Source organism: Jaculus jaculus, chromosome 8 (genome assembly GCF_020740685.1).
Source record: "Jaculus jaculus isolate mJacJac1 chromosome 8, mJacJac1.mat.Y.cur, whole genome shotgun sequence".
In the NCBI taxonomy this organism is placed as follows: domain Eukaryota; kingdom Metazoa; phylum Chordata; class Mammalia; order Rodentia; family Dipodidae; genus Jaculus; species Jaculus jaculus.
The window spans coordinates 9,578,289-9,594,353 of NC_059109.1; the positions used below are offsets into that span (position 1 = coordinate 9,578,289).

Here is a 16,065-nt window from a genome sequence, read left to right on the forward strand (position 1 = left end):
AGGGGAGCCCCATCCTCCTACTGACCCCTGGCTGGCTCCAGGTCTTAGTAACCGTGTCCCTTCTCTTCCAGGGCAGAGCCTGGGGACATGGGCTGCCTAAGGGGCTCATGAGCCCCAGCTCTTATCCCCAAGCACATGGGGGAAGCTTGAAGGGAGCTGAGGGAAACTGAGGAAATGGTGGACATGGCTGAGAAGAGGGGCACCACTGAACTCAGTCCCCCGAGTTCACTCCTCTTCTGCCCACCTGGGTCCCCCTGGAAGAAGCTTCCCAGTCCGTTACGTGGTCTTAAACCAAGCAGGCTGCCACGGGAGCTCGGGCCCTTCCAGTGGGTACGTCCATGGCTTGGCGGAATCGCTGTCCACACTGTAGCCTGCAGCGAACAGAGATCGGTGAAGAAAGGACTGCGCCTCGCTCGTGGTGCCCCGATGCCATTGGGTGGCCCCCAAATCGCTCCTGTATCCCCTTAAGGAGTGTCTGCGCTGCCTGGCCACCCCCATCCTCAGCGTGTCCCTTCAGGTCCTCCTGACTGGATACGGGACCAGGGACCAGCGGCCCGTTTGGGGTTCAGTGGTGCCATCTCAGAGCGGGAACCAGGCACTTAGCCCTGGGAGGCAGGGGGGTGGGTTCTACTCACTTCCCATATGTCTCTTCTTCCAAAACCTATAGGCCACCACCAACACCATGGGTCCTGGGAGGAGCGTCAGCACCACCACGAGCCCACTGAGGTAAGGTTCCTGGGACCTGGGGAGACAGGACAGAGCGGGGGGAAACGTGAGCTCCGGGCTTCCTCTGGGACGGCGAGGGGCTGGACCAGGCGGGGGCCAGGTGGGGACATCCCTTCACTGGTGAGAATATGGATGCTACAAGATGCCCATTCGGGACCCAAGCCAGCAGGGCTCTGAACTTCACGGTGACTAAGTGACTTTGTCCTCTGTGGCAGGATTTGCATGAGCCCCCTCATGACCGTGCCACTTGTTCCTGCCCCTCCTGAGCACTTTCTCTCATCGCCAGAGCCCTTTCTGCCGCCAATGGCAGAACCAGAGTCAGTGCCGGGCGTGGTGGCACACACCTTTAATCCTGGGAGGCAGAGGTAGGAGGATCGCCATGAGTTCAGGCCACCTTGAGACTACATAGTGAATTCCAGGTCAGCCTGGGCTAGAGAGAGACCCTACCTCAGCTTGCCTGTGAAGCCTAAGGACCCTGGTTCGAGGCTCGGTTCCCCAGGTCCCACGTTAGCCAGATGCACAAGGGGGCGCACGCGTCTGGAGTTCGTTTGCAGAGGCTGGAAGCCCTGGCACGCCCATTTTCTCTCTCCCTCTATCTGTCTTTCTCTCTCTGTCTGTCACTCTCAAATAAATAAATAAAAATTTAAAAAATAAAAAATAAAGCTTTCAGGGCTGGAGAGATGGCTTAGCGGTTAAGGCACTTGCCTACAAAGCCAAAGGACCTCGGTTTGATTCCCCAGGACCACATAAACCAGATGCACAAGGTGGCGCATGCCTCTGGAGTTCATTGCAGAGGCTGGAAGTCCTGGCGCGCCCATTCTCTCTCTCTCCCTCTATCTGTCTTTCTCTCTGTGTCTGTAGCTCTCAAATAAATAAATAAATAATTTTTAAAAAAAAAGCCAAAAAAAAATTTAAAAAAAATCAAAAGAACAAGAGTTGACATATCACCGCCCCAGCACCCGCCCCCTTCAGCAGGCATCTGATACTGGAGCCACTTGCCCACAGCGATGAAAGCGTGGTGAGCACAGCAGAGCCTGGCTGAAGCCCTGTTTTCCAGCCGGCTTCATTTCTCATGTTCCCCACCCTCTTCCCAGGGCTACAGGTAAAATTTCAGCCCCTGTCTCAGACTCTGAAGGACCCCAAAATAAAGTGTCCAGAGTTCCCACTTCCCACTCCCTTGCCCCGTCCTTTCTCTCTTCTCTCCGTCCTCGGCCCTGGCCCTCCTCCCCAGAGCCTCACGCTATGTCTCTTCCAGCCTCCCACGCCCCACTCAGCAGAAAAGCAGCACAGAAGTTCTGAGGAGCGAATGGAGAAGTTCACATGCAAACATTGCCTCCTGGGGCTTGGAGAGGCGGCTTAGTGGTTAAGGCACTTGCCTGCAAAGCCTAAGGACCCAGGTTCGATTCCCCAGTGCCCACGTAAGCCAGATGCACAAGGTGGCGCATGCGTCTGGAGTTCATTTGCAGTGGCTGGGAGCCCTGGCATGCCCATTCTCTCTATCTGCCTCTCTCAAATAAATAAATAAAATATTTATAAAATAGTTGCTTCTTGAGGTCTGTCAGGGCAAAAGAACTGAAGTGATACCAACTCAACTGTCACACAACTGGTACCTGATGGAGGTTAACTGGTGGCACGTCCCCGTGGTGGAGAAGCTCCTGCTCAGGTGCCCGGACGTGGCGGAGGTGATTGAAGGACCAGCAGAGAAGGCCCGGGCATCGCTGGGAGACACGGTCACTGGCTGGAGCCCCGTGGTCCTCCTGGGTTCCGTAGCGGCAGTGCTGGTACCAGTGAAGCTGAGGTCAGTCACAGACGTTGGCCTCGTGGTCCCTGAGGCCAAGGTGAGGGGTCCAGATGTGAACACAGTCACAACAGAGGTGAAAGGGGCAGCAAGGTCTGAGATCGGGACTTGGCCCGTTGTGACAATTCCACTCTTGAGGGTGTTGGCTAGATGTGTGAGAGGAAGGGTTCTCTCCGTTGCGGGGGCTGAGGGACCAGAGAGGAAGAATCATTAGGCTGAGCTAGAGGCCAAGAGGCACGGGGCTCAGCGTACTGGCCCCAACAGCTGTCTGGAGGCTGAGGAGAACCCGTCCTTGGGGGTCCATGGGCCTGGACTTCTGAGGGGCCAGTTGTGTGCCTGCTTAGAATGTAACATTAGGAAGGAGGCGATGAGACACAGTTAAAAAGGGAGGCATCACGGGAGGCAGAGGTAGGAGGATCGCCGTGAGTTCAAGGCCACCCTGAGACTACAGAGTTAATTCCAGGTCAGCCTGGACCAGAGTGAGACCCTACCTCGAAAAAGCAAAAAAAAAAAAAAAAAAAGGGAGGCATCAAAAAAAAAAAAATGCGGGCTGGAGAGATGGCTTAGCAGTCAAGGTGCTTGCCTGTGAAGCCTAAGAACCCAGGTTCAATTCCCCAGTATCCACAGAAGCCAAGGTGGTGTGTGCACCTGGAGTTTGTTTGTAGTGGCTAGAGGTGCTAGCATGTTCATTCTCTCTCTCTCTCTCTCTCTCTCTCAAATAAATAAATATAAATATTTTTTAAAAGACAAAGAAATCAAACAAATAAAATATTACTTTAAAAAAAAAAGGGAGACATCTTTACAGGCCTTAGGCACCTGTCAGACCAGCTGCTCCAAGGATAGCCTCAACCCACTCTATCTCTCCAGTCAACTCCCCAGCTCTCCTCCTTCCTGAGCATCGGAGAGAGTTCTAGAATATAATGTAGCGTGAAGACTGTTCTAGACACCCTCACAGGTGGAAGCCTGAGTACACAGCTGAGAATAGGGTGGCATCACAGACCCCCAAATCCAGAGCAAGCTGCGAAGCGTTCGGGTTACATGCTGTGGTGGTTTGATTCAGGGGTACCGCATAAACCTAGGTGTTCTGAGTGCTGGACTCCCCAGCAGATGGCAATTGGAAACTGGGGTCTTCTGGAGGCAGTGTGTGGTTGAGGGCGGGCTTGTGGATGTTATGGCCAGTCTCCCCTTGCCAGTGTTTGGCACACTCTCCTGTTCCTGTTGTCTACCTTATATGGGCCAGAGGGGGTGATGTCCACCCTCTGTTCATGCCATCATTTTCCCCTGCCATTGTGGAGCTTCCCCTCACTCCACTGTTGCAGTTAGGTTCTCATTGCTGGTAGAAATCACCTGACCAAGACAGCTTGTGGGGGAAAAAAGGTTTGTTTTGGCATACAGGCATGAGGGAAAGCTCCCTGATGGCAGGGGAAAATGATGGCATGAGCAGAGGGTGGACATCACCCCCTGGCCAACATAAGGTGGACAATAGCAACAGGAAAGTGAGCCAAACACTGGCAAGGGGACACTGGCTATAACACCCATAAGCCCACCCCCAAAAATACACTGCCTCTAGGAGGTGTTAATTGCCAAATCTCTATCATCTGGGAACCTAGCATTCAGAACAACTAAGTTTATGGGGGACCGCTGAATCAAACTATCACAATCCACCTCTGGCCCCCATAAACTGAAAACCATACATGATGTAAAATACAATGCATTCATCCAACTTGAAAAGTCCCCATAGTTTTTATCCCAATAATGTTCATACATCCCCATAGTCTAAGATCTTTCAACTGAGCCATAATACTAAAAAATAACCTCAAAAAACCCCATATGGTTCAGAATAAGCATTCACATTGCAGAAGATGGCATTGGGCATAACAAAGAAACATTCACCCAATACAAGATTTAAAACAATCAGGGCAAACATCAAACTGTAACTCTAAGTCCAACAACTAGGCAGTGACAAATCTCCACATCTGATAATTCTAACCAGCAACAAGTCTCTGGCATTCCAATTCCGCCCCTCCAGCTAGGTTACTCACAGTTCTGGAAAACTTCATCAGGGCCAGCAGCTTTCCTTAGCAGCCATCTCGTGATCCTGGCATCTCCACTGGGTCTCCACTGCAACCCAGTGTTCCTCATCATGGCCCCATAGGGTCTCCATGCAGGCATCCAGCAAACCTGCTTCACACTGCCCATGGCCATTTCCAGAACACAAGATGTGTTACAAACTCAATGACCCTCTCTTTCCTGCATTTCTTATACTCCATAATACCAGGTAGGGTGCAAATTTGTTAATTCATGGGAGGGAGGAATAAAGCAGACTTTGAAGAACAGGACACTCCTTGAGCAATCAGGCCCTTTCAAAAGAGTCTACATTCTTCCTGTTGCCCCGATGCAGGTCAGCTGGCCCAGTCTCAAAGGTTGCAATCTCTCAATCGCAGCTGAATGGGCAGCAGTTCACCCAAAGATTTTTCATTCTGCGCCATATCCCTCTGCTCACACCAGTCCAAAGCAACCCTGCATAACATCTCAGGACATGGACATAACAGCAAGCTTTTTACACAAACTGCTAGCCCAGTCCAAGCAAAGCTCTTTCTCACCCTCATAAGCCAAACCTCACAGTCCATAGTTCTTACTGCATTCAGGTCTTTCAACTCTGACCAGAATAGTCCATCAAGCTGTACTTACAGCACTGCAAGGCATCTCTTAGGCCAAGGTTTCAAATCCTTCCACATTCCTCTTGAAAATCAGATCCAAAAGGCCAAAGCCACAAAGTCAGGTGTCTAGCAGCAACCCCACTCCTGGTACCACTTTACTGTTGCAGTCCGGTTCGCATTGCTGGTAGAAATCACTCAACCAAGAGCGGCTTGTGGGAAAAAGAGGTTTATTTTGGCTTACAGGCTCGAGGGGAAGCTTCACAATGGCAGGGGAAAGCAATGGCATAAGCAGAGGGTAGACATCACCCCCTGGTCCACATAAGGTGGACAATAGCAACAAGAGAGTGTGCCAAACACTGGCATGGGGGACTGGGTATAACACCCATAAGCCCACATATTGCCCACATCCCACAAGCCAGACACACACTGTAGTCTTACTATCTCTACTGCAGCTTCCATAAGCAATCAGTGTTACATTAAAAGCAAGACATGAGAGCTGGGCATGGTGGCGCACGCCTTTAATCCCAGCACTCAGGAGGCAGAGGTAGGAGGATCGTGTTGAGTTCAAAGCCACCTGAGACTACACAGTTAATTCCAGGTTAGCCTGGGCCAGAGTGAGACCCTACCTCAAAAAACCAAAAAAAAAAAAAAAAAAGCAAGACGTGGGCTGGAAGGATGGCTTAGCGGTTAAGGCAAAGCCAAAGAATCTAGGTTCGATTCCCCAGGACCCATGCTAGCCAGATGCACAAGGGGGCGCATGCATCTGGAGTTCATTTGCAGTGGTTGGAGGCCCTGGCACGCCCATTCTCTCTCTCCCCCTATTTCTGTCAAAGAAATAAAGAAATAAAAAGCAAGAGACAGTGTACCTCTGTGGCCTCCCCAGTAGCTTTATATTGTGCTTAGAATAGAACTCAACACCAGGGTAGTGGGCTGGAGAGGCGGCTTAAGGGTTAAGAGCCCTTTTAGCACAAGTCAGAGGCCAGAGAAAGACAGCTTGCGTTTGATCCCCAGGACCCACAGAAACATCTGGGCTTGGCTATGTGTGTCTGCAACCCCAGTCCTGTAGGGGAGCAGAGACTAGAATCACCTGAGCTCATGAAAAAGAAAACAAAAGCAAGCTCCAGGATCAGCAAGAGACTCCATTTCAAACAATGGAGCGGGACACCTGACCTTCCCCTCTGGTCACCACATGTGAATACATGGCACTCCACGTGGGCATATACAAATGCATACACCACATTACACACATATACGCAAAAGCAAAACCAAATAACGGGGCTGGAGAGATGGTTTAGCAGTTAAGGCACTTGCCTGCAAAGCCTAAGGACCCAGGTTTTATTTCTTCCCCCATAGGCCAGATGCACAATGTGGCGCGTGTGTCTGGAGTTTGTTTTTAGTGGCTAGAAGCCCAGGTGTGTCGTTCTCTCTCTTTCTCTCTGTCTGCTTCTGTTTCTACCTCTGAAATAAATAAATAGGGCTGGAGAGATGGCTTAGCAGTTAAGGTGCTTGCCTGCAAAGCCCAAGGACCCATGCTCCTCCCCAGATCCCACACAAGCCAGATACACAAAGGTGAGGCAAGCACAAGGTCACACGTGCCCACTGGGTGGTGCAAGCCTCTGGAGTTCCACTGTAGTGGCTGAGGTCCTGACATGTCAATTCTCTCTCTCTCTTTCTCTCATAAACAAATGAAAAAAATAATTATACATTTTTTTTAAAAAAAGGAAAGAAACCAAAGAACAACAACAACAAAAAAAAACCATGGTGGTGCATGCCTTTAATCCCAGCACTTGGGAGGCAGAGGTAGGAGGAGTGAGTTCGTGGCCACCCTGAGAGTCCATAGTGAATTCCAGGTCAGCCTGGACTAGAGTGAGACCTTACCAAAAACAACAGCAAAAAAAGAACTGAACAGAAAAAAAGAAAAAAATCCCTAGGGCTGGAGAGATGGCTTAGCAGTTAAGGTACCTCCCTGCAAAGCCTAAGGACCCAGGTTCAACTCTCCAGATCCCACGTTAGCCAGACGCACAAAGTGTCATAAGCATGTAAGGTCGCACATGCACGCAAGGTGGCGCACACATCGGAGCTCAATTACAGTGGCTGCAGGTCCTGACGTGCCAATTCTCTCTCGCACACGTGAACTCTCTGGCATTAAAAAACAAACAACAAAAAAAAACTAGTCTGTTGCCTTGCCTTAAAAAAAAAAAAAAAATCCCCAACTCCATCCACGGAATTCAGGGCTGCCTAACTCATAAACTTGGAGCCTGAATAAAAGCAAGTACCAACTATGAAGTGTATCATCACCCTTCCTGGTTCTCCCGATCCATCGGCCCCACACTCAACATGGCCCAGCCACACAGGCCTTCCTGTGCCGACCTTTCTCCTTCTCCCCTCAGGCCTTTCACGGATGCAACTCTCCCCACAGATGCCCTGCCCATCACAGGTCAGAGAACTCATCATTTGTGCCCTAGGATGGTCAGTATGTCAGGAGCTGTCCCGTGTCCCTGCATTACTTTCTAGTCATCACTGTTTTCTTTTCTTTGGTTTTTTGTTTTGTTTTGTTTTGCTTTGCTTTACGAGGTAGGGTCTCTAGCCCAGGCGGACCTGGAATTCACTAGGTAGTCTCAGGCTGGCCTCGAACTCACGGTGTTCCTCCTACCTCTGCCTCCCGAGTGCTGGGATTAAAGGCGTGTGCCACCACGCCCATCCACTGTTTTCTAAGAACACTTACTGTTGTCTGCAAGGATTTGTCACGATGATGTGTCTGGCACCTCCCATGGGACAGGACTCGTCACTGTTCCCAAAGCCTAGAACAGTGCCCGTCACACCCTAAGAGCCATATGTAAATTCATTCCATAGATGATTGAGTAAAACCAAGCCAAGTTCCTGAGTTCAAATCTCACCTCTTCCACAGAGCAAGATCAGATGCCAAATAAAGCTTGTTCGAGGCCAGGCATGGGAGCCCAAGACTTTGATGCTAGAACTCGGAAGGCTGAGGTAGGAGGATCGCTGTGAGTTCGAGGCCAGCCTGAGACGACCTAGTCAGCCTGGGCTACAGGGAGACCCTACTGGGGATGGGGAAGCTTCTGAGAGCTCTTTCTCCTCCTCTGTATAAGGGCCCAGGAAGCTGTGTGTAGTGGAAAATCATTGCTAGCCTATCCAGTGTTTGTTGGTGGCAAAGTAGAGAGGACAGGCCCCACCCCCATCACGGAGCCCCGCAGGCCCACTCACCTGGGGACACGTCCAGCATGAAGCCCATCATGGGGTGGAGGGACCCAGAGGTGTTGCGCATGCACCAGTATTTGCCCGAGTCCTGGCGCGTGAGGGCCTCCATGGTGATGTGCACCACTTTGGCCTGGACGTCATCGCGCAGCAAGTAGCGGGGGCCCTTCACCCAGCTCCGCACGAAGCCGGGCTCGCACTTCCTCCTCCTGACCTTGCACCAAACCTTGCCGTCCAGGCGGCTTCTGCGGCCCTTGTAGGAGCACTGCACGGACAGCGTGTCCCCTTCCCGCTGCCTGACCTTCCTGTACACGCTCTCCACGGAGGGACCTGCGGAGACAGGGGTTTGCTGAGCCAGGTCCGGGGAGAGGAAAGAAGAAGGCGTCTTAGCAGCGACGGCCCTCGCCTGCAAAGCCCAGAGACCCAGGCTCTGTTGCCCAGGACCCAAGCCAGCCAGATGCACACAATGACACATGCGTCTGGAGCTTGCTCGTAGCGGCTAGAAGCCCTGGAGCACCCATTCTCTGTGTGTGTGTGTGTGTGTGCCTCTTTCTCCTAAATAAATAAATAAAAATAAAAATATTTTTTAAAAGAAGATGTCTTGAAAGTGGAAGGCTGAGGGGAGAGGGCAGAAGGTGGATGAGGAGCCCTTCCCTCAGGGAGCTCGGAGTCTGATGGGAAGAGTCCCCAGGCCCCGCCAACAGCTCACTGCCAGTGTGACGGAGGAGGCCTTACAGATTCCTCAGGAAATCTCCAGTCCAATGGAGGAAGTATTTCCCTGGCACCCCAAGGCCCGTCATACAGGGTCCCTTTCCTCAAGGTATCTTCTAGTCTTCGGGGATGCCTAGTTTTTTTTTTTTGTTGTTGTTGTTGTTTTGTTGGTTTTTTGAGTAGGGTCTCACTCTAGCCCAAGCTGACCTGGAATTCACTCTGTAGTCTCAGGGTGGCCTCGAACTCATGGCCATTCACCTACCTCTGCCTCCCGAGTGCTGGGCTTAAAGACATGTGCCACCACACTCTACTGTTTGTTTTCTTTTAAATATTTTTATTTTTATTTATTTGACAGAGAAAGTGGGAGAGAGAGTGAGAGAATGGGCATGCCAGGGCCTCCAGCTACTGCAAATGAACTCCAGATGCATGCGCCCCTTTGTGCATCTGGCTAACATGGGTCCTGGGGAATAGAACCTGGATCCTTTGGCCTTATAGCAAACGCCTTAACCACTAAGCCATCCTCCAGCCCAGGATACTTAGTTTTGTGGGACTCAAGTCTTGTCCTCAGTGAGACAGTTACACAGACATAAACAGAGGTCATCAAGTTCTAGAATTTCAGAGCACAAACTACTTAGGTAGACAAGAAAGTCCAATATTTGAAAAACTGCTATTTTTTTTTTTCTGGCTCTCCATTCCTCCCTTTCTCTCCACCTTGTTTTGTTTTGTTTTTGAGACAGAGTTTTCTATAGCCCAGGCTCAAACTCTCCATGTAGCTGAGAATGACTCTGAATTCATGATCCTCCTGCCCCATCTCCCAAGTGCAGGGATTACAGACACCAGGTTTATACAGAGTTGGGGATCGAACCCAGGGCTTTGGACATGCTAGGAAGGTGCTGTAGCAACTGAAATGGATCCCCAGGCTTCCCTCTTGTTTGGTTTGTGGTATCAGGGATCAAACCCAATGCCTCAAGTATGTCTTTACCACTGAGCCACACCTTCAGGTCCCTTCTAAACCTTTTCTGTATTTTATTTATCTGCAAGACGAGAGAGAGATTGGGCACGCCAGGGCCTCTTGCCACTGCAAACAAACTCCAGGCACATGTGCCACTTTGTGCATCTGGCTTTAGGTGGTCATGGGGGAATTGAACCCAGGCCTGCAGGCTTTGCAAGCAAAGAGCCTTTCATCCACTTCCCTCAACACCTTTTAACTAGCATTCTAGGTAGTGCTTAATTTTAAAATATCCTAACGGCATAAAAAAAAATAAATAAACCCATAGATTAGGCCCGGCGTGGTGGTGCACGCCTTTAATCCCAGAACTCCGGAGGCAGAGGTAGGAGGATCACCGTGACTTTGAGGCCACCCTGAGACTACATAGTTAATTCCAGGTCAGCCTGGGCCAGAGTGAGACCCTACCTCGAAAAACCAAAAAAAAAAAAACATAGATTAAACATGGTAGACATTGGTATGAACCCCATCGATGAGCAAGCCAATGGATTCTAAAGTGTGAGAAAGAAATGTGGTCTGTGCCTCTCACAATTCAGTCTGGTGGGGAGGGAGCTGAGTGACTGGGGGAACAGAGGAAGGGGAAACGATGCAGTTAAGGCTCAGAACCCCAGACATGTACCCCAGTTTCCTACCAGCCTGACACTCAGTTGGGGCTCCCAGTAAGGTAGCTCACTCGCTCGCTCGCTCTCTCTCTCTCTCTCTCTCTCTCTCACCTAGTCCTTTGTAAACCAAATAGAACAGGGCGGGAGAGATGGCTCAGTGGTTAAGGCACATGCCTGCAAAAGCCTGAGGACCCAGGTTTGATTCTCCAGGTCCCACGTAAGCCAGGTGCACATGGTGGCGCATGCATCTGGAGTTCACTTGAGGTCCATTCTCTCCCTCCCCCACTCCCCTTTCTCTGTCTCTAATAAAGAAAATTAAAAAACATTAAAAACCAAATAGACCAACCCTACTCAATTATACAATGGCTCAACCCAGGATTTTGATATACCTTTTTCCCGTGAGGAGAGGTGGAGATGGGGTTACCTTGGGAAGGTTCTTGGGGTTCTGGGTTCATTGATGTGGCACCTTCTCACAGAGAGTGAAAGAGTGGAGGGTTGCCAGCCCTCACCAGGCCCAGAACGAAGCAGGAAGTGGCAAGGTTTGCCTTGGGCAGATAGGAAGGCAGGAATGGGCGAGCCCCCCTGCAGGGAATGCGGGCAGGGGTGAGTTGGGAAAGGCCTTCGCGGATTGGTTCCCTTTAGCACAGGGCGTAGCGACCGGATGTGGCATCAGCATTCCGAGAAAGACTAAATTCAAAGTGACATGAGACAATGAGGCAATGACTCCTGCCAGAGCCTTGCTCACCGGCCTTTCTCCGCAGAGGCCAGGCGAAGGCCACCGATGTGAGGAGAGGGCAGTGTCCCTGGTTCTTTGTCCTGAGGCAAAAACCCAGCTTCACTCCGAGCTCCTGAGCTCCCGGGTCCTGATCCCAGGATACAGCATTCTCACAGGTCTCTGGTAAGGACCTAAATAAGTCAGCCAAGCTTCGTGGACACCCTGATCACGAGGGGGAGGAAAAGGCCGAGGCGGTGGGGACGGGAAGAGATGGTCGTGCCCTCACCTCCAAGTCACCCCGTCCAGCCCCACCTTCTCTCACCTGAGATGCATCCCTGAAGCCACAGCAGTAGCAGGACGGTAGGCATCCATGACTCCATCCAGATGGGACAGCCGTAGGCCCAGCTAGGGACCTGGACACCTGAGGAATCCAAGGTTAGGGCTCAAGCTGATGCAGGACATGCCACCTGGGTCTATCAGGAAAGGATGTGGGGTTCTTAAAGTGCAGTTGCCCATTTAGGGAAGTGAGGCGGTGTGGGAACCCACTGCCCCCCCAGCAGAGCCTATCCTGTGGGCGGCCAGGGCGCGGAGGGCGGTGCTGGCAGCCATGGGTCCCCGCCCTCTTCCTCGGTGCTTCAGGCAGGTGCGGCTGCTCCACCCAGTCTGGGGCCCTTCGCAAGGAAGCAGGCCTTTTGCGAGCACCCTTGGGTTCATTGATGCACTGCAAGATGGCATCCATCTGACTCGACTGTTCTAATCAGGGCCCTCCTGCCCGCCGTCTGCAAGAGCTGCTCCTCGGACCCGTGTGCAGTCTTGACTTTGTTAAAGGGGGGAAAGATGTCAACAGTATGGCTCAGAGAATGCATGAAGTTGGAGTTCACTCTCACGTGTCAGGAGAGTGTGTGAAAATTTGCCTCCCTCTCTTTCTCTAACACACACACACACACACACACACACACACACACACACACACAGAGCCTCTTTTTTTTTTTTTTTTTAACAATGCACACTCTGTCCCTGTCTCTGCCTCACTTTTCCTGGGGTCTCTACTCACCCACCAGCTCTCTCTAGCCTCCCAGTCCCTGGGGCAGGCTTCCGAAAGCCACAGCGAGCTTCTCCCTGCCCCACCTCCTCTCACAGTACCCCACCCCCAGAGCCCCTGGCTCCCCGCAGCACCCAGGCAGGCCCCTTCCTCTTCCTCCCCGCAGCCATATCTCGCCTCTACAGCCTCCCAGCTCCACTTGAAATGACCCAGCATTTGGCCCCAAGACTCCACCCTCACTTAGCCCCCGCCGCTAAGAGTCAGAAGGAACCTTCTCTGACACGCAGTAGCATGTGGTCTGTGGGATTACAGGGTCCTGGGTGGACGCCATGACCCTGTGTGTGTCCCCCTGCCTGCCCGGCCCACTTTTCTTCATCTTACATGAAACTCCCAGCTGGCATGGCCTGTCTTCAACTGAACACGGATTTCTAAATCCCAAAACCAAAGGAGTTTTGTTGTTTGTTTTGGATTTTTGGTTTTTCAAGGTAGGGTTTCACTCTAGCCCAGGCTGACCTGGAATTCACCACGGAGTCTCAGGGTGGCCTCGAACTCACAGTGATCCTCCTACCTCTGCCTTCCGAGTGTTGGGATTAAAAGTGTGCACCACTGCGCCCAGCACCAAAGGAATTTTATCTTTTCTGACTTCTGTTTTGAGCACAGTGAATGATAAGGACATTTTGTACTCTAGGCTCTCTCTCTCTCTCTCTCTCTCTCCATATATATATATATATATATATATATATTCTGTATTACAAAAGCACATTGGGGGCTGGAGAGATGGCTCAGCAGAGAAGGGCACCTGTGTACTACACAAGCCTGAGCCTGGAGTGTGATTCTCCCAGCGTTAAATTCCCAACAGCATCCGCATAAATAGTTGGTCATAGCCATGTACTCTTGTAACCCCCAGTCCTGTGGGGTTCAGAGACTGGAGAATCACTCACTGGGCAGCCAGTCTGACTGAATGAAAGAGTGTCCCTGGGTTCAGCGAGAAACGCTGTCAAGGAAACATGGGCATGAGAGCTAGAAGATGCTGCAGGAATGTCCTGTGACTTCCACATGTGTGGACATGACGTACGCGCATCTGCCCACACGCAAGTGTACCCCAAAATACACACCACACGCATGCATGCAAAATGAAAGCCACATTTGTTTTATTTTACTTATTTGAGAGAGAGAGAGAGAAAGAGAGAGAGAGAGAGAGAGAATGGATACACCAGGGCCTCTAGCCACTGTAAATGAACTCCAGACTCATGCGCCACCTTGTGCATTTGGCTTACGTGGGTCCTGGGGAATCGAACCTGGGTCCTTAGGTTTCACAGGCAAGCACCGTAACTGCTAAACCATCTGTCCAGCCCCAAAATGTACATTTGTACTTCATTTTGGAGGGATCCATATCTGCTTACATAACTTGAAGCAGACTCAGGTAGCCGTCTTCTCCTTGACTACCTTTTCTGGGACAGAAGTGACCCCAGCCCCACTGCTCCCTATCCCAACCCCCAAAGCCAGCACACTTACCTAGCAGCGCCTGCAGCACAGGGCCGACCCAGGGCTGCCACACACGGGCCTTTGAGCACCAGGAGCCCCGGGGAGGCCCAGCCAAGAGATCAGTCAGAGGAACAGGGGACACCTGCACTCCCAGAGGCAGGGAGAGGAAAAAATCCAGTTACTGAGGAAATACCATATTACTAGTGTTTCTAGCCTACATGAGTCTGGATAGACTATAATTGATGTGTCTATAAGAAATATATGACGGCTATGGAGATGGTTCAGTGGTTAAGGTACTTGCCTGCAAAGCCTAGTGACCCGGGTTCAATTCCCCAGGACCCCCATAAAGCCAGATGCAGTGGTGTATGCATCTGGAGTTCGTTTGCAGCAGCTGGAAGTCCTGGCATGCCCACTCATTCTCTCTGCCTCTCTCCCTCCCTTCCTGTCTTTCCTTTATCTCTCTATGCTTGCAAATAAATAAATAAAAATGTTTGTTTTGTTTTGTTGAAAAAAAAAGAGGGATGGAGGAATAGCTTAGTAGTTAAGATGCTTGCCTATAAAGCCTGAGGACCCAGGTTCGATTTCCCCATACCCACATAAGCCAGATGCACAAGGTGGCGCATGCGTCTGGGGTTTGTTTGCAGTCGCTAGAGGCCCTGATGCACCCCTTCTGTCTCTGCCTCTCTCTATGTCTCTAACAAATAAGTAAATCATATGTATATATGTATATATGTATATATATATATATATTGGTTTTTCGAGGTAGGGTCTCACTCTAGCCCAGGGTGACCTGGAATTCACTATGAAGTCTCAGGGTGGCCTCAAACTCACGGAGACCCTCCTACCTCTGCCTCCCGAGTGCTGGGATTAAAGGTGTGCGCCACCACGCCCGGCTTAATAAATAAAATAATTTTTTAAAAAAAGAAATATATGATTACATCTAAGAGTCTCAGTAAGACCAGAAAATTGCTCGTCCCTCTTCTGGAATTGTAGCCAGGAAGGTTCCTTTAAACAAGTTACGGCTGAAGTTAAACAGACAGGAACTGACTCCAGGCCTGACTCCTTTGAGACAATATGTCACGGCCCTTATCTTGGGAGACAACAACCTGTGGTTAATCTTACTTGGCAGAAAGGAATGCCTTAACCCTGTACTCCTAGACAGTGAATCTCTCCCCTCTACAAGCACGGGAAAATTCAAACAGAGGATTGTAAAGATATAAAATTCCAGCAGAAGTCTGCCATAAATGCTCTCTCCCTGTCTCTGAAGTGGATTTTGCCTCATTACTCTCCCTGGCTCGATTATTTCCTATAACATAGCCACAGGAACCCCAAAAGGCTATCCAGACCAAAGCTGGCAACCCTAGCTGACCCTCACCGGGTCAGACAGAAGCAAGGGGCTCGGGAGAGGCAAGGTGGGGCTACTGGGAGGAAGCAGTCCCCAGCATCAGAACTCAGTGGTCACTGGATGAGGACACAGAGATCCAGGGAAGCCAGTCTTCAGGGGACCTGCGTCGTCACTGTCTCTGCTCCTAAGTGGCAGGCCCAGCATTGTCATCTCCGGGGCACCTTCCTTCCTTAGATGGTGAAATCCTGACCGGTCCTTCCGATGCAGATTCCGCACACCGTCCGCCCGCGCACTGACGGGGGGAGCCCCGGCTCTCCTCAATAGCTCTCGGGGTTGCTGAGGCATCTCCCCAGACTGTGCACCATGGGCCCGAAAGTGAATTTTCTTGCCTCACCCGGAGCCAGCTCCGAGGCTGACGTGACATCAGCCTCCTCACAAGCTCCGCACAGCCCTTGATTCTCTCGCGATTTCGGCAACATCTTGCATTAGGTATAAAATAAATGTTTAGTGTAAGATTGGTAACACCTGAAAACCCATCTGAGCCTTAACTGTGTGTGCGTCTTTATCTAACATTTCAGGTTTTTTGTATATATTAATATAATCGTGCTACGCTTTTGGTGATTTTATTTTATTTTATTTTATTTTATTTTATTTTATTTTATTTTATTTTATTTTATTTTATTTTATTTTATTTTATTTGCAATCAGAGAGAGAGAGAGAGAGAGAATGAGAGAGACTGGGCACGCCAGGGCCTCCAGC

At 50.7% G+C, this 16,065-nt stretch overlaps 1 protein-coding gene across 1 annotated transcript; it reads right to left on the bottom strand.

The window, feature by feature from the left end:
- Positions 1–276: 276 nt before the first annotated feature.
- Positions 277–15,785, bottom strand: Treml2 (triggering receptor expressed on myeloid cells like 2). Its single transcript, XM_045156133.1, has 7 exons — positions 15,701–15,785; positions 13,992–14,108; positions 11,757–11,855; positions 8,410–8,730; positions 2,337–2,709; positions 636–742; positions 277–371 (listed from the first exon to the last, which is right to left on the bottom strand). Exons 1-7 carry the CDS (start codon positions 15,783–15,785, stop codon positions 277–279), a joined length of 1,197 nt encoding a protein of 398 aa, XP_045012068.1.
- Positions 15,786–16,065: the final 280 nt, after the last annotated feature.